The sequence below is a fragment of the Nesoenas mayeri genome (genome assembly GCF_963082525.1).
Source record: "Nesoenas mayeri genome assembly, chromosome: 4".
Classification (NCBI taxonomy): Eukaryota; Metazoa; Chordata; class Aves; order Columbiformes; family Columbidae; genus Nesoenas; species Nesoenas mayeri.
In genome coordinates, this window is record NC_137540.1 from 73,831,775 (window position 1) to 73,850,464 (window position 18,690).

Genomic DNA, 18,690 nt, shown 5'->3' on the forward strand with positions numbered 1-18,690 from the left:
AATGTATCGAACTGAAGGAAAACATAATCAGTCATGAAAAATCCCTAACAGGAACACTCGCGGTTATTTGTGTTATTGCTAAAATTCTGTCATAATACATAATAGTCCCAAAATTTAAAGGTTCTAAAAGGTACAACTGCTGCATGGCTCCGGTAATAAAAGCACATTTGTAAAACAGCCACACTGCTATTCAAATATATAGAAAAAAAGCTAATGAGAAGAACCACAGGTTGACACTAGAAAATTGAAATCGCATCAAAAGAGCAAATCTTATCTTCAAAAATGACACACAGCTCCTTGATCCTTTCTTCCATGCATTCACACATGAGTATTTCTGTTTTTTCCAACAGGAAATTGCATTAATGTTGCCGGGTTTTGTTTGTTTCTCTCACCTTAACATACACTTGTATTAAAAGTTCTTATTTCTATTAAATTACTATGCAAAACAACCAGAAATAAAAAAAACCAAACTACCCCTTGAGTCTCCGCAAGTGCTATTTTGTAGCTACACATGAAGTAGCAGAGAACGGCGCTTAAGCCCTTCTTAAAAATGTAATTATTTTCTTATGAAAACCATCCATAGTCTGACAAATAAAACTGTCATTCATTTTGGTTACTATGCATTAGTTGAGAATAAGACGCAGGAGCCCTTGAGGATGTCTATTAGTTACACCTTTCCTAATAAAAATGTCATAGAATTAAAAAAAAATACAAGATTTCTAGTAAAAAACGTTAGCTATTCTAAATATTCAGAAAGCAAAACTAGCAGTAAATACAATTACTTTGTACTTTTAGGTAATTGTGACATTGAAGCCCAAGAAACATATTTCAATTATTAAATTCAGCGTTGCTAAGAATGGAAATACTGTTCAATTTTTGAGTCGCACATTTCTTACAAAATCACACAGTATCACAGTATGTTTGGGACTGGAAGGAACCTCAAACGATCATCCAGTCCAATCCCCCTGCTGGAGCAGGAACGCTTAGGTGAGGTCGCACAGGAACATGTCCAGGCAGGTTTTGAATGTCTCCAGAGAAGGAGATTCCACAACCTCCCCGGGCAGCCTGTTCCAGTGTCTGTCACCCTCACTGAGAAGAAGTTTCTTCTCAAATTTAAGTGGAACCTCTTGTGTTCCAGCTTGATCCCATTACCCCTTGTCCTATCATTGTTTGCCACCGAGAAGAGCCTGGCTCCATCCTCGTGGCACTCACCCTTTATACATTTATAAACATTAATAAGGTCACCCCTCAGTCTCCTCTTCTCCAAACTAAAGAGACCCAGCTCCCTCAGCCTTTCTTCATAAGGGAGATGCTCCACTCTCTTAATCATCTTTGTTGCCCTATGCTGGACCCTCTCCAGCAGTTCCCTGTCCTGCTGGAACTGAGGGACCACAACTGGACACAATATTCCAGATGTGGCCTCACCAGGGTGGAGTAGAGGGGAAGGAGGACCTCTCTTGATCTACTGACCACCCCCCTTGTAATACACCCCAGGATGCCATTGGCCTTCCTGGCCACAAGGGCCCAGTGCTGGCTCATGGTCATCCTGTTGTCCACCAGAACCCCCAGGTCCCTTTCCCCTACACCCCCCTCTAAATAAATCTCAGTAATGGTAACACCTCCAGCTCAGGCAAACTTCCCATCCTATAATTTCTAAGGCAATTCCTAGGTTATCCATATTTACTCATCTGGAACACTAATGAGCTTGTCTAAAATTCAGTTTTGATGCACCATTCTCCTGACTCACCTAAGTGCACTTTTTCAAATGCACATTTCTGTATTACTCCCTCAAATTGCAGTAGAAACGTGTGGATGTGCCACCATTTGAAAATTTGTCATTCATGCCCTAAGTGTCCCCCCACACATATATAAAAGGCATGATCAGCTCTTATGGAGCCCAAAGACTTGTGTACAACTATTTCTGATTTTTCAGGCATTCTCCATAATCAGACACAACTTGGAGAACAAGAGGATACTCTAAATATTCACATATGAATGCCAAAAGAAAACACTGATTTGTCTTGCTGGTGCTAGAAAACACAGAGTCAGACAAATTTTGGCTGTATGGGACCTCAGGACATCATCTACTTCAAACTCCTGGTCAAAATAGGGCTGCATTCAAAGGCACATCAGCTTTTTCGGTTGGTTGGGTAGTTGGGTGGATGGTTGAGTGGTTGGTTGGAGGGTTGGTTAGGGGGGTGGGTGTTTGGTTTTTTGGGTGGTTGGTTGATTGGATGGGTTTCTGTGGCCATTAAATCTCCCTCTTCTGTCCAGTGACCTATTTTTAATGACTTACAGAAGAACTTCAAGTGCTCCTGATTTCTGTATTAAGTAGCTCTTATGAATCTACAGTGGACTTCAGAGCTGAAACGCAACAGGGATTAAATATTGATGCATTTATTTATTTGCTGAGATAAACTTTCAAGTAACATGTTCTAGTTAGGAAGGGAAGTGCTTTGAAATGTTTGAAGGAGATTCAAATCTTTGCACGTGGAATGTGCACATGGTATCATGTGGGGGTTGTTGCTGCACAGGCAGATTGCAATCGAAGCCCAAACAAAGGTAAATGAGCTACTATTCTTGACTTGAGCAGACTGAATATGCAATTTTAAGCAGTAAAAACAAACAAAAAAAAAGCCTTTAAACTGAGGAAAAAAAACAGAGAGAGCAGCTGAATAACTGAAGCTAAAGATGCAACAGGTAAACAATTTAGAGGCAGCACATTTCTCATCACTTGGAGCTTCCGTGATCACGTTTGTGTGGCTCACAGAAACATGCTTCAGTCAAACAGACTTTATTGCATTCAAAGTAAAGGAAATGAAGGAAAACTACTTATTTCTCCAATACGAGAAATACAATTACGTGTTCAAAAAGCTGTGGTGTTTGTTTGTTTGTGGGTTTTTTTGTTTTGTGGTTTGTTATATATATATATATCCAACTCATCTAGAAACCTATAAAATAAAGAAATCAGAATGGAAATATTCATAAACGTTGAATAAAGCAATAGCCAAACTTTTTCTGCCCCCTCTGGGTAGCATATTTTCCTTTTTTTCTGCTAAACCAGAATGACATTGCTCCTCATCAAAAATACAAAGGTAAGGAACTTGGGCACCTTAGTTTCCACCACTGAAATAATCCACGTCCTGTAGTTCAATTTGTAATTTCTTTATGTACATTTCTTGAGATGTGCTATCAAACACAAATCTAGCTAAACCAAAAGTTAACTCAAACCACTTGAGAATCGACAGTGGTAATTCCACTTCTTGGCCAATATATTCTCTTTCCTGGGCAATGTGTTGGAAAAAGAAATCAAAGCAAACCAAGAAATTCACTCACAGAAAACTCAGCAATTTGTTCTTTTCACAACAAATGATGGTTCACAGCAGCTTCACCTCCTACGCCAACACCAGGATTAGAATAACAGAGAGCTCGTAACATCCGGTTGGCACCACAATGAGTTTGGGATTTTAGTCCATCTTCCATATCATCAACAAAATTATCAATGAAAGTTAATTACTATGTTAGCAGCTACGTGGAATGAAACTTATATCTCTTTGTCTTTGAGTGTTTAAAGTTGGGTGTGTTGTTAGAGAATTTCATATCCAGAACAATTTGTAGAAGGACAATGTATTTTTTTTAGAAACAAAATAGTAGATGTAATTTCATTGGAAAGTGACTCACTGTAAGGAGCACAGGAACCATACAGAGACAACATATTGGGGAATTAAAGAAGTAGTGATTTATATTTTCTCTCTGTTTTATTCTGAAAACAAGAACACCAAATCTGGTCTCACACTCAAAAGAAATTCTACATTTCCATCCAGCAGAGCAGCCTCAAGATCCACAACGCGTACAAGAAAAGTGTTAGTAACAGATGGGGTTAGCTGGCACTCATTTTTAATATAATGAGCATTCCTAGAAGAAAAATGACTTGTGTGTGTATTTTAAACAACGGCGGTAATATCACATCATACACATTAACAAGAATCGCTTTCGTTTGGCCCTTTTTAGACCACTGAACAAAAGTTTTAGCTTCTATTAGCAAATTGTACTCAGTTGGAAGACCATCAGTTGAGCATACGCTCCTAATCAGGAACACAAAATGAAACAAGTTTTAATAGTTTATTGAATTTGGTTGAGTTTGTTCGTTTTGAATATATAACAACAAGGCAAGAGTGTGAACTCAGATCCCTGTCTTAAATTGTCTGCTTCATAAATTTCTAAGCTGTTTTTAAGATGAACGTAAGTAAATAGTTGTTGCTGCTGTATTTGTGCTCATACTTTGTGACTATAAATTATTTAGAACAAGAACTTCTAAACTTGTTTGAACAGGGCTTTCCGCTAGCGATCACAAACAAAAACTGTTCACATTTTTATTAGTGAAGGTTATTAAGTTAATTAATGTGAAATAAGCAAATATAACTTCAGATTAAAAGAAGAAAAACAAATCAAAGATACTTGCCTGGGTAACGAGTGGCTCCAACAGCCTCTCTACTGTGAGAGTCCTGATTTCCAAACTTTTGGGGTCCCATTTCAAAATGATGGGTGACGTTGCCGAAGTCATACTCCCTACAACAGACAAAGTTACACAAAGTCCATTAAAATTATTAGTGTAGTACCCAAATACTCCCCGTAATTTGTTTAGAGAATAGTATATATGCCATTTCCATTCACATATATAAGATTCTCCATAATCTTGCTAGAGTTCCTCTGCTCCTGAGACCTCCCAGGTACACCATAGTCATGCCCACTGAGTGCTTAAACATTTACATTCAGAATTCTTTTCTCTCGTATGCCACTTAAGAACAGATACCATATCATGCTGCACATGTGCTGTATTGGGTGTACAAGGCAAGATTTTGTGGGCCAGGGAATGCCTCATGTTGGGAACAGCACAGACCCATCACAGGAGGCACCTGACGCTGGTGACGTTTCTGGGAAAACACATTTAAGAAAGCAAAAAACGTTGCCTAGAAGTGTAAGGTAGAGAAAGTGGGAGAGACGATACTGCAGACCCCAAGGTGAGAGAAGGAGAAGGTGTCAGACAGGAGTTCGGGAAGGACCCAGGACTTCTGGAAGGAACCAAGAGTTCAGGAAGGACCCAGGAGTTCAGGAACAATCCATGTGTCTGGGAGAGACCCAGGAGTTTGGAAAGGATCATGGAGTTCTGGAAGGACCCAATTGTATCAAGAGGGACCCAGGCATCCGGGAGGGACCCAGGAGTTTGGGAAGGATCCATGTGTCCGGGAGGGACCAAGGAGCCCTGAAAGGACTCAGGAGTTCCAGAGGGTTCCAGGTGTCCGAGAAGGACCCAGGAATTCGGGAAGGACCCGGGAGTCCGGGAGGGATGCAAATATTCGAGAGGGACCCAGGCGTCCGGGAGAGATCCATGAGTTCGGGAGGGACTCAGGAGTGCAGGAAGGACCCACGTGTCTGGGAAGGACCCAGGCATTCGGGAGGGACCCAGGAGTTCAGAGGGAACCAGGAGTTGGGGAGGGACCCAGGTGTTCCAGAAGTACCCAGGTTTCCATGAAGGACCCAGGAGTACTGAAAGGACTCAGGAGTTCCGGAGGGACTCAGGTGTCCAGGAGGGACCCAGAACTTCTGGAAGGACCCAGGAGTTCAGGAGGTAAGCAGGTGTCTAGGAAAGATCCAGGAGTTTGTGAGGGAACCAGGTGTGTAGGAAGAACTCAGGAGTTTGGGAAGGATCCAGGTGTCTGAGAAGGACACAGGAGTTCGGGATGGACCCAGGCGTCTGGGAAGGACCCAGGAGTTCTGGAAGTACCCAGCTGTCCATGAGGGACCCAGGAGACTGGGATGTACCCAGGTGTCTGGGAGGGACCCAGGAGTTTGGGAAGGACCCAGGAGTTCTGGAGGGACCCAGGATGTCAGGAAGGATCCAGGTGTCCGAGAAGTACCCAGGAATTCGGGAAGGAACCAGGCATCCAGGAAGGACACAGGCGTCCGGGAATGACGTAAATATTCAAGAGGGACCCAGGTGTCTGGGAGAGATCCAGGAGTTTGGGAGGGACCCAGGAGTTCGGCAAGGACCGACATGTCCGGTAAGGACCCAAGATTTTGGGAGGGACCCAGGAGTTCCAGAAGTACCCAGGTGTCCATGAGAGACCCAGGAGATCGACAGACCCAGGTATCCGGGAGGGACCCAGGAGTTATGAAGGGACTCAAGAGTTTGGGAATGATCCATGTGTCCAGGAGGGACCCAGGAGTTCGGGAAGGACTTGGATGTCAGGAAAGGACACAGGAGTTTGGGAAGTACCCAGGCTTCTGGGAGGGTCCCAGGAGTTTGGAAGGGACCCAGGATTTCGGGAAGGAACTAGGAGTTCGGGAGGGACCCGGGTGCCAGGAAAGGACCCAGGAGTTCCAGAAGGACCATGGAGTTCTGGAAGGACCCAATTGTTCGGGAGGGACCCAGGAGTCCAGGAGGGACCCATATAGACCCATTTAGATTTCAGAGCTCCCTCTAATTACAAGCTCCAGCCAGGCCAGTGCCACGCAGAGATTTGTGCCCCATGGCAGCATCACCCGTATGGCTGAACCCACCGGCACTGATGGTGGCATCCACTATTTCTTCAAAACTGCCCATAAAACACAGCAAATTAGTCACTGTGAAAACTGAACATGGGAGGGTTGGTTTGTTTCCAGCACCTTTTCCCACTTTACGTCAATGGACAAGTTACCAAAGCCAGAGATAGAAAGATAACAACCTAATGACCGTTCATATTTGCATTACATATACAAAGCAGTAGAATAAAAATTTACTCTCATTGTAGCCAATTTCTTAACCAAATCTCTACGTTAAAGTTTCTACCTTTATACACACTATGAAATTAGCCTGTTTTCAAGACACAGGTTGAATTTATTTGGCTCACACATTCAGCTTTAATAAGCTCAGTTTGTGTCGCCAACCAGCACAATGATGGTCAAACCTTCTTGGGTTTTATCGGGGTCCTGACCGGAGAATTGAAGAAAACCAAGAGAATTCAACTGCGGCAAATATCATTATTGTTTCGCTTGGAAAGCATCCAATATTGTCATTTATTCCTACTCATGGTGCATTGGTTCTTTAAGCCCGAGTCATTTTGAGGTTTGTACATTCAAATATCTCATCGTTCTGCTGTTCTCGCTAATCCACAGCATCCTGTCGCTTGCTCTGCTGCCACCTGCAACGCGCTCTAAGCTTGGACCTTGTGCCTATTGTGCTGCTGTTCAGTTCCTTTTTATTACATTATTTATTACACCCCACTTTTTAAATTCCCTGTTTGTCTTCACATCATTCCACTGTGCCATATATATATTTTTATTTTAATAATTCTTATCACTGCAGCTGCAGATTTGGAATGTCTGAGAGCAGAATAGATGCGGCAGCTTCCAGTCTGCACAGTCGTTCTATTCAAACTCTGATGTGTAAGGTGATGTATTCCAGTGTGCACATCATATCTAATAGATTATCAGCAGTCTGGGACCCAGGAGTCCAGGAAGGACCCAGGTGTCCGGGATGGAGCCAGGAGTCTGGGAAGGACTGTAGAGTTTGAGAGGGACCCAGGAGTCCAGGAAGGATCCAGGTACCCAGGAGGGACTCGGGCGTCCGGGAGGGACTCCTTCTAGTCTACACAGTAATTCTATTAATACTCTAGTGTGTAACATTATATACTCTAGTGTACAAAATAATATCTAATATATTATCATCAGTCCATATTTGTTGCTTTTTGCATATTATTCATATTCAACATTTACGCTCCCCATCTTTTCAATGAAATAAATATAGGAAGATAGGGCCAACCATCCCAAGGACAAAACAGACTTTACTACTGCTATTATTTCCCTATTCATATATTTTGTGACTTAATAATTTCTTTTTGCTAGAGATGTGATTGTGTTCTCCTCTTCGCATTAATTTGGAGTTCAAACCAACGTTCCCTGTGAAACATAAATGGCCCTTCGATAATATCGTGCTTTCCAATGGCCCTAAAATTGTACTTTCAAAGATAAGAATTTCCTGAGATCCGGGTTGTGAACCAACACCTGAAACTTGGGTGGAAAAGAAAAAAAAGTGACAAACCAAATTTGCAGTTTTCTAATTTTTATCAGCCAGTTATCAAACATATGAACGTGTCATCTATACTGGTTAGAACTTCTATACTCACTGTTCTAGAATCCAGGTGTCCAGGAAGGACCCAGGAGTTTGGGAGGGACTCAGGTGTCCGGGAAGGACATATGGACATGTCATCTATACTAGTTAGAACATCTATACTCACTGTTCTAGAACCCAGGAGTTCGGGAAGGACCCAGGTGTCCGGGAAGGACATATGGACATGTTACCTATACTAGTTAGAACTTCTGTACTCATTGTCCAGGAACTCAGGTGTCTGGGAAGGACCCAGGAGTCCGGGAGAGACCCAGGTTTTTAGGAAGGACCCAGGAGTCTGGGAGGGACATATGGACATGTTACTCATACTAGTTAGAACTTCTATACTCACTGTTCTAGAACCCAGGAGTTCAGGAGGGACCTAGGTGTCCTGGAAGGCCATATGGACACGTTATCTATACTATTTAGAACTTATGTACTCACTGTTCTAGAACCCTTTAGAAACTTTTTTTAAATTTGCCACTGATATTTGTGCTATGAGCACAAGTGGCCACAGTTCCAATGAAATTAGTGGCTACATGTGCAATTCTCGACAGCTGGAGAGAGTTTCTCAGCTTCATCACTGTGATTGCAACCGGGCCCCACGTCAACCACTCCTTCGAGATGCATCTACTTGTGGGTTTTCTTTCAATTATGCAAACCAAAAACACCACAAGGGTTCCGAATCAGTAAAAATTAGATTTTCCTAGAACACAGCTTGGCTGTTACGAAAAGAAAATTTGGAAAGATAGAAACAAAATGGATTGATATTAATTCATCTCCTTTGTACCGTGTTCTTCCAGCATAGATCCCTTACTTTAGTCTTGCTCTCAGGTCTAACGCTTTGTGCGGGCTTGTTGGGTAAGACAACATTTTACTATGTTTTTGATAGCCTGAAAAAGTCCATTTCCAAGAGGGTTATAACAAATCATCTTAGGTGTCTATTCATTACTTATTAAGGCATCAGATTTCTGGTAACGCTACAGGTTCCTGACTTGATTCTGTGTCTCACGTTGCCTCCCTGATCCACTATACTCTTCTAATTTAAACAAAACATAAATAGTTCAAGCTTTATTATTTTATTATTTTCTTTTCTACTTTCTATTTTTCCTTTTTTTAAATTTTCTTTTACTTTTCCTTAGTTACTGACAAGAAATTAGCTGATCTCAGGACTAAATACAACATCTATTGAAGTGCAGAATTCCAATCTACATAATCCCATTGTTTTTCCCCCTCCCTTCCAACCAACAACCATAGAACAGAATTGCTTCAAAGTTCTTAAAATGGCTATGAAAAAGACAGATGAAATTTAATTTTGATTTTAAAAAGTCATAGAAAAGCAGGAAAAATAACTAGGATCCTTATTACATGCACAACGATACACTCTGAGATTGATTATTAATATAATTAGTTATTAATCTGTGAATTATAATAGCTTTATGGAAATGCTGGTTTAACGCAGATTAGCAACCAAAAATAAAGGGAGGAATTATTCTGACAAGGAAATATAATAAAACAGAAAATACCATTATAAATCCACAGCATGAATTCTATTTGGCCACCACTGTTCTACAAAGAAAAATTGCAGAACTGAGAAATACGTGGTGGCAACAAGGATGATCAAGGACTTAAAAAAATAATTAAATAGATTAAAAATCTTCATTATGCAGAAAAAGACACTGAGGGGGAATACAATATGGCCCAGAAACCTGGAATATCATCGATAAAGTGAAAAAAATCTTATGGAAAAAGTGTCAAAAAAGTGTTAAATTATCAGCAAAGATTTTGGAATTCCGAGTACTAGAAGTTTACATCGGCTCATAAATGAACTCAATGCCCTCATGAAAGGGAAAGGAAAGGGGAAAAAAAACACAGAACTAACAAGAAAAACCCAACTGATTGACCTGGAGCCCATGAGCTTGTTCTCTGAGTCCAGTAAAACATCACTGGCTACTTTTGCTGGACTTCTTTACTCTGTGGAATCAACCGTTTTAACTCATTAAATGGACTTTAAAACTCTTGACACACCGACCCACAGTCTACCATGGTATAAAGACGAACACAAATCACTTGGAGACAATCTCCAGGAAGATAAGGCGACTGTAAGGGAATAAATGATCAGGCCAATGTTTTAAAGTGAGATGAATCTCCTCCCTTCTCTTTCCTTGTGTGACAAAATAACCAGGACACGCAGCGCCAAGCTATTGCAGCATAAAAAACTTGGCCCTGACAAGGCAGATCAGAAGTGAATGAATGCAGTAGATAGGGAAGGTAAATATAGAGATGACAGCCTCACCTCCATCCCTGGGAAAGCAATGGAATGACTTATCCTTGGTGCCATCTCAAGGCATATCAGGGATAAGAGGGTCATTAGGGGCAGTCAACATGGCTTCACCAAGGGGAAGTCGTGCTTGACCAACCTCATTGACTTTTATGATGACATAACAAGGCAGATGGATGAAGGCAGAGCGGAGTCTACCTTGACTTCAGAAATATAACAAGGGCAAGTGTAGAGTCTTGCATCTGGGTAGGAACAACCCCAGGTTCCAGTAGAAGTTGTGGAATGACCTATTAGAGAGCAGCGCAGGGGAAAGGGACCTTGGGGTTCCATTTAAATATGAGAAGAAACTTCTTCCCAGTGAGGGTGGCAGAGCCTGGCCCAGGCTGCCCAGGGGGGTTGTGGAGTCTCCTCCTCTGCAGACATTCCAAACCGCCTGGACACCTTCCTGTGTAACCTCATCTGGGTGTTCCTGCTCTGGCGGGGGGATTGCACTGGATGAGTTTTTGAGGTCCCTTCCCATCCCTGACATTCTGGGATTCTGTTCAGAAGATGCTCTAAGGGTTATTGGTGCCAAAAGAGAGAGAAAACACATCAGACGCAACATATATGTAGGATGTGTAGACGTATACATGAATTACTAACCAAAATGAGGACCCTTTTCCTTTTCTTGCCCATAGAGGTAATGAACGTGACCTTCTCTCCACTACACCTCATCTCAGCACAAAATATAAAGACCCCTTGTTAGACCATTTCAGGATGATCTAGTCCTTCCTATCCATTTAGTTCAACAGTAAAACATCATCTTCAGGCAAATATTCACATTATTTTCTGCATTCCTTCCCTCCTCTTGTCCCAGCTTTTAAAGGAGTCTCACTAGCTCGCTCATTCTCAAAAGCAGCAATATAGATTTAAATCCTCTATTCTACTTCCACACCATCATGATCTTGCACAACTACTTAATGGTAAGATAGCAGCTAATGAGAAAATTCAAAAGAAAGTAATTTCAAGAAATAGAATTCTATTTAACAATATTTAATTACTTAGATCACAGAAAGAAACTCAAACATTCATACCAGCAATTTAATTTTTTTAATGTAATAAGGGCAAATTCTTTGGAAAGCAGAAGGAAATACTTGTCTTCTGAAACTTTTTTCATTTCTATGTGTCATGAATAGAGAATTATCCCACTAGAATATTGAAAATAATATAACCTGACAAACCAAACAGATGTCTTAGCAATAAATATTCCAGTTTTTGGATGACTCTTGCAGTTGTCTTTCATTTGTCATCTACTATAAAGCTCATTGCTCTTCTCAAAATACAAATTATAGCCAAATTAACCCTCCAATTTCCTTTTAATAAATTGTTTCATAATCTATGCCACTTTTTTCCTAAAATTTAACTCTAAAATCTCCCAACATATAAAATATACTATAAATAAAAAAGACCAAAACACAACTCCCACACATTTTTGACTCTCACAGTGGGGGGAACATTAATCATCTATGAGGTCACATTATGAAATGCCAACAAAATATCCCCAGATTTCCCATTTTTTTTCCTTCTGTTGAAGTGATTACATGTTTAATTGCTTCTAAGAAAAAATAGTTTGTGCAAAATACCCCCAAAATTACAACCAAATAAATCCATCCATTCATTTCTTTTTTACTTATCTCTCCCTTAAGTTCTCTCTGGTGACATTATAACTTTCCATGAGCTGTAAGCATCAGAAATTTACTGGGTTTTAACCCATTTTTGTTTTTACATCGTTCCATTAAACCCACTTCTTCAGCTTCCCCTAGAAGTTCATGGAGAATTTGAAATATTGAACCTTCCATTACTTGGAATTTCTTGGAATCCAGGTAGGATTTTGGGAACATCACAACACATTTAGCATCATAGAAACTGTTTGAGGAAGGTTTGGTAACCATTGATGTATTTTTGGAATTAAAATATAGTTCTACGTAACTTCACCAGTTTATTGCAAGTAAGCAGAGTAAATTAAAATATTAAAATACTAAAATACTAAAATATTTAAATATTTAAATATTAAGTGAAGCTAAATCTTTGCTATACAAGCCTTGCAATATAATGCATCACAACAAAGAGCACATTTAATCAAATCCATAAACTAATCTAAGCTATCAACATATGCGTAATTCAAGGCATGTAATACAACATAGTATTGAGTCATATGAAATGTTAATCCCCGAAATCGTACCATTATCTTGCCTACCTCTCCATAGAAAATTGGTTTATAGAAACACACGTTTGAAATTTATATACATGGGGTAATTTAAGGTGGCACTTGCTAGAAATTAGAATATTGGAAATAAGATTTATAGGTCAGATGCTTTCACCAACTATATCCCAGAAATACATAGGTGTGCATTAGTTTAAATAGAGTTAGACAACTCAACTTATTATTTTTTTTTCTACCAAAATAATAATAAAAAATAAAAATTACAAAGAAGAAAAGCCTGACATTTTATTTCTGTTGCCACTGAAATATCCCATTCAAAGCCTGAGTTCAAGATGATGATGAAACAACGTCATCACGGTAAATATCTCTTCATCTTCACTTTTAGAGTTGCAATGGCACCTTTTACAATTTCTACACAATGCTCTTCAGATTGGGAGTCACAAACTTATCGCTTTTCCTTAATATTTTTCAAGATGCTGCATATTTTATTTAGAAACACAATATTCACGCTTGAGAAGAAAGCGTGAAATCAGAAGAGATTATCTTGTGGGATTAATTTTGATCCTGCTGTCAGTGAGAGAAGTATCTAAGGGGGGAAAAAATGACAATTTCTTAAATGTTCTCTATTCAATCGATGTCTAAATCACCACTGCCGTGTCTTCCTGCCATTGAGACTTATCTATCCATCATTCATGGTTCCATTCTCTTAGAATGCCTTAAAATAATCGCAATGTAAGAAAGGAATGAAAAGTGGCTCAGCTTATCTTGGCCAAATAAAATCCATACCCTGTAACTACAGGTTAAAATTACAACTGAAAATAGGAAATATAGTTATATATTAAAGATTTAATTCACTTTCTTGCAAGATAATATTAATATAGATCTGTGACTGTTGCTCTTTTAGGAAATATTTCCTCGTCTTTATTCGGACTCCTATTCCCACTCACCACAAGATATAAAACAAAGAATGAACAAATTATGTGTATTTTAAAATGGGAAATTCAAGTTATTATTTCCAGAAAATAAAATATGTATAGTTCTTCTTGAAATTAAAAAGATCAATTTGACGAGTTACTCCTCATTTTCACATTCACCACAGAACATCCTAATATACAGGTTCAATTGGGACTAGAAAATTGTACAAAGCCAACTTCCTAATATTAAAGACAATCCCACATTTTTGTGCCTCTCATTGGTAAACAAGAAAGAGCACTGATTTATTTACTGAGCATTTATCCGCTTTCTAACGCCTCCTCCTCGAATATAGTAATTACTCAAGTGTCTATAAATCAAATAGTACAACAGCTTTAAAAGCACATAGAAAAATTTTCACCCACAATTTCATTTTTGTGGCCAAAATCAGAAATTCCCTACGAGTTCTGCTCAAAATGTTGAAGTCATTTGAATTCTAACAAAGATGTTTTGGGAGGTTCCATTCATTATCTGCTTTCAGCTTTCCAGTATCTACTGGTTTTCCAGCCAGAACCATTGGACATATTACCTTAATAATTTCATCTTTATCAAGAAAATAAGGAATTATATTCGATTAGTGGTGGAACCCGGTGGTTCCACTATTAATCAAATCAAGTCATAGCTTAATTTTGTGGGTACTTATTTTAGACCCTGGGTATTGACTCTACGCATAATTCGCGTAGTTTGTATATGATACCATGTCCAAAACAAGATTATAAGTAAAATATAGAGGCAGGTTCTCTAATGTCTATTCTTATGGATAATGCAAAGGGAAAAATAGCTAAAATACACCAGCAACTCCAGAAAGGCCAAATGAAAAGCCAAGTTCCCACTGATGTCCACATTATTATTTTTGAGATTTTTTATGACCGATCTAAGGGAAGAAAGAAAAGGAAAGTTTCATAAAGTAATAAGCAGAACAAAACAAGGTAATATATATATATATCTATTTTACTTAGTACTTCAGTATTATAAAGCACTTCAGCTTTGCCTTGTGCTATGTAACTCCTGCAGAAACTACCAGGTCATTTTCTTGTACTGCGGCAAAACGCATTAAATTTTCCCAATACAATACAATACAATTTAATTATTATTTTTTGCTCTCCTTTGCTAACTACAGAAGCCTAAGCCTTGGGTATCAAGGAGACATCCAAGCAAGTTTTTGGATGGAAAGAATTTCAGTATCTGTCATGCTTAGTCATGCCAAAGTGTTTTACCGGCATTCACTACGCACACAAAAGAAGCAATCATCTGAAATAAGGACCGCACAGGAGACAATCTTGTACCCAAGGGAACAGAACAGCAAAGTATCTCATTTTTCACACCAGATTACACAAGCAAATTCTAAAGGAATTACGCTAAAAGGGCTACTTTCTGTTCAACGAGAAAAGGTAGGATTTTACAAGTCTAATATTATGCGTTCATTCATAAAAGCTGGGAACGGGGCCAGACCTGATGCCGTACATTCAATATGACCTCTCAGGAATGTTTCTTTCACTGCAGAACCTCCACATTAACACATAGCTTGGAATTCTACCTCTAATACCAGCCACAAGTATCACCTCCCAGGGGAGATGCGGTTACTTATAAAATCCTTCAGGGCCCATCACTCAAAGTGTCTGTCCTACAGATGACACCAATGAGCCTGAAGAAAGTGACACTTTTGGATGCTAGTGATGCAATTCCCTAAATAGAGACGATTAATGGAGAATCTTGCAATAATGGCAGTGACTGCGTCCAAGAAAATTAACCTTCCTTCCTGGTATCTCGGCAGGAACAACTCCAGGTTCCAGTATAAGTTGAGAAAGACCTATTAGAGAGCAGTGTAGGCGAAAGGGACCTGGGGTTCTTGGGGACAGCAGGATGACCATGAGCCAGCACTGGGCTCTTGTGACCAGGAAGACCAATGGTACCTGGGGTGGGTTAGAAGGTGGGTGGTCAGTAGGTCAGAGAGGTTCTCCTGCCCTCTACTCTGCCCTGGGGAGACCACACCTGGAATATTGTGTCCAGTTGTGGCCCCTCAGTTCCAGCAGGACAGGGAACTGCTGGACAGAGTCCAGCGCAGGGCAACAAAGATGCTGAAGGGAGTGGAGCATCTCCCATGTGAGGAAAGGCTGAAGGAGCTGGGGCTCTGGAGCTGGACAAGAGGAGACTGAGAGGTGACTCATTCATGGTGATCAATATGGAATGGGTGAGTGTCAGGAGGATGGAGCCAGGCTCTTCTCAGTGACAACCAATGATAGGACAAGGGGCAATGGGTACAAACTGGAACACAAGAGGTTCCACTTAAATGTGAGAAGAAACTTCTTCCCAGTGAAGGTATCAGAGCCTGGCCTAGGCTGCCCAGGGAGGTTGTGGAGTGTCCTTCTCTGCAGACATTCAAACCCACCTGGACACCTTCCTGTGGAACCTCATCTGGGTGTTCCTGCTCCAGTGGGGGGATTGGACTGGATGAGCTTTCAAGGTCCTTTCCAATCTCTAACATTGTGGGATTCTGCGTAAAGGAGGGAGATTCATGCTGGACATGAGGAAGAAATTGTTGTCCCTGAGGGTGGTGAGAGCCTGGCCCAGGTTGCCTGGAGAGGTGGTAGATGAAGCATCCCTGGAGACATCCCAGGCCAGGCTGGACGGGGCTCTGAGTAACCTGAGCTGGTGAAGATGTCCCTGCTCATGGCAGGGACACTGGTGGCACTGGATGAACTTTGAAGGTTGCTTCAACCCAAACTGTTCTATGATTCACCAGCTTTGTATTTTTTTCCTAACTTCAATATATCACCTCAATCACACAATTCTCTTTCGTTGCAATAAACACAGTGTTTCCTCCAGTTCACCAAAATACCAAAAAACCAATTTTGTGGTTGTGAGACATTCAACATTATGATGACCGAACCATTCTAGCGAGACAGGTATTGTATTATGCAGGAAAACAGAAACATACAATTTAGTTTTTCTATTAATTTCTATTCTTCTATTTCTATTGTCTTCTAACTTCTATTAATTTCTATTGGAAAATAGAAACATACAATGAAACTTTAATGTACTCAAAGTAAGTGGACTTGGTCACCGGAAGTGACAGCATCTCATTCATCCAGAAACTAAAGGAGGGCTGTAGTAGAATTATTTTTCATTATATTTCAGCCTTTCTAACATTTAAACCTTTGTATAACACAATTTCTCTAATATTCACTGTTTTTTTTCACAAAAAAGAAATCCGGCACCAATCACTTGTCTGATAACACTCCATTAGTAAATAAAAGTATCAGAAAATTTCAACCTGTATTTGCTCTGGGACACTTTCTTACTCCTTTAAATGTGTCACTTTTTAATAAAACACCAATTTACTGGCAATAATTGAAACAACGCGTATGATTTTTTAATCCTCTGAGCCATGCTCAGTAGATTCATCAAAAACCTTGGCCAAGTACAATTCAAAATATCTGACCCTTTACCTACTATACAAATTTCAAAGACTAACCAGACTTCAGTTGCATTTTTTGAGAGTTTTTATCACAAGCTTAATGATGAACCTGAGACTCAAGTCTCAAATGACACTTTATCATTCTTCAGATTATTCAAAATAACTTCAGTTTTATTTTTATGCTATGGTGGCTGCTGTTACAGTCAATCCACCACCTTTAAGTTACAATTATGACCGAAATGCCTCGGACTATGACAGATTCATCAGTAGTTTAGCAATTCAAAAGAGATCTTACGAGAGTGGGAATATTTTCTCCCTTTAGAGAGGATGATACGGGCTCCAAACCATTAGTAATTTTCACTATTGTCTTCAATAGGATTTGAGCTCCTATCAGGTGAGATTGATGATGACTACACGGTGACTAAAGCACCAAAAATTACCCCTTAATCTTTTTGAGGACAATCCATTTTCTTTTTTCTGTTGTTTTCTTTTTATATGTTCCCTGTTTCCCATTCCCTTCCTATCACATGCACAACTCGTTGCACAACCTTTGGAGAATATTTCTAAATATGGGTTTTCAGATGACTTGTCCCAATTCTTCGCTCTCTTAGTAGCTCTCAAAAACTTTTCTAAAACCTTTTCCCACCACCACTGTATTTAACAGATGTAAGTAACTTTCTGTTGGCAGTTTCTGATTATCATCATTGTAAATTTTTTGGTTTAAAGTCATTTGTACATTGAACACGGCGTATTTAAATGTTTCAAATAAAGTTAATTCTGTACATACCAAAAAACAAAGAAAGGGAAGGCGGATTTTGATTAATTCTTATTCCCTTTTATAATATGAAGCTGATGACGTCCTGAGCTTGAGTGCTATTTGTGCTGGGTCAACAACAATTTTATTCTTCCCAGTTTCATAGAGACGGAAATAAAAACACAAGCTATAAAGCTCATATCTAATTTGGCCTGTTTATTCTATTTAGCCAAATGTTCCTGTAAAATAACCTATTATACCACTAAAACCAAAGTCAATTTGTGAACAGAATAGATAAAGCAAAAAGGAACAGGACAGTCCCGGGCAATGTAGAATTTGATTATTATTCTAAATACTCCCCCTAAAAGGTTTACTTCTATTTTTCAACCTTTATTTGTAATTTCTTCTGCTATTTAAATGCTTCATTGCATACAAAACAAAAACTCAGTCAAAAAAAGAGAATTTCCATAGCAACTATTCCAAGGAATACAGTTCAGCAATTCATACCATAAAAATTTATGTACTTTGACCAATGCTTTTCTTTATTTAGATGGATTTCTTTATCTGTGTTCAAGTAGAAATACTAATGTTGGTCATGAAGAGTTTCCTATTGGCACTTGATTAAAAACTAAACTTTATCCAGAAGGATGTTCTATGATCCCCGAGAGAAACAGTCACGTTAACCTTCCAAAATTTAGGATTTCCAAAACTCCGAGGTGATTCTAAAGACATTTCAAGCAAGAATTTGCTTTGATATTTGAAACGTCTACAGTGACATCACATTAAAATACAAAGAGAACTACTACAGATTTTTATATTAAACACAAATTATATGCAGCAAAAAGAGAAGCAAAGCTTCTGAATAAGAAGCCAGAATCTATATTTAGACAGAGTGCAAAGTTTTCTTTAATTTATT

The 18,690-nt window shown here is 39.5% G+C and overlaps 1 protein-coding gene across 3 annotated transcripts in view; it reads right to left on the reverse strand.

Moving 5' to 3' along the window:
* The window catches only part of CTNNA2 (catenin alpha 2), a gene marked incomplete at both ends in the record, with an annotated part of 482,028 nt that overhangs the window by 433,363 nt on the left and 29,975 nt on the right, over nt 1-18,690 (reverse strand). For 2 of the 3 annotated variants that reach the window (XM_080343716.1, XM_080343715.1), the window contains one exon: nt 4,463-4,564. In XM_080343716.1, the coding sequence (XP_080199842.1) occupies nt 4,463-4,564 (102 nt within the window). Of the gene's footprint in view, nt 1-4,462; nt 4,570-18,690 lie in introns of those variants that run through there. The other variant, XM_080343717.1, reaches the window with a different exon arrangement.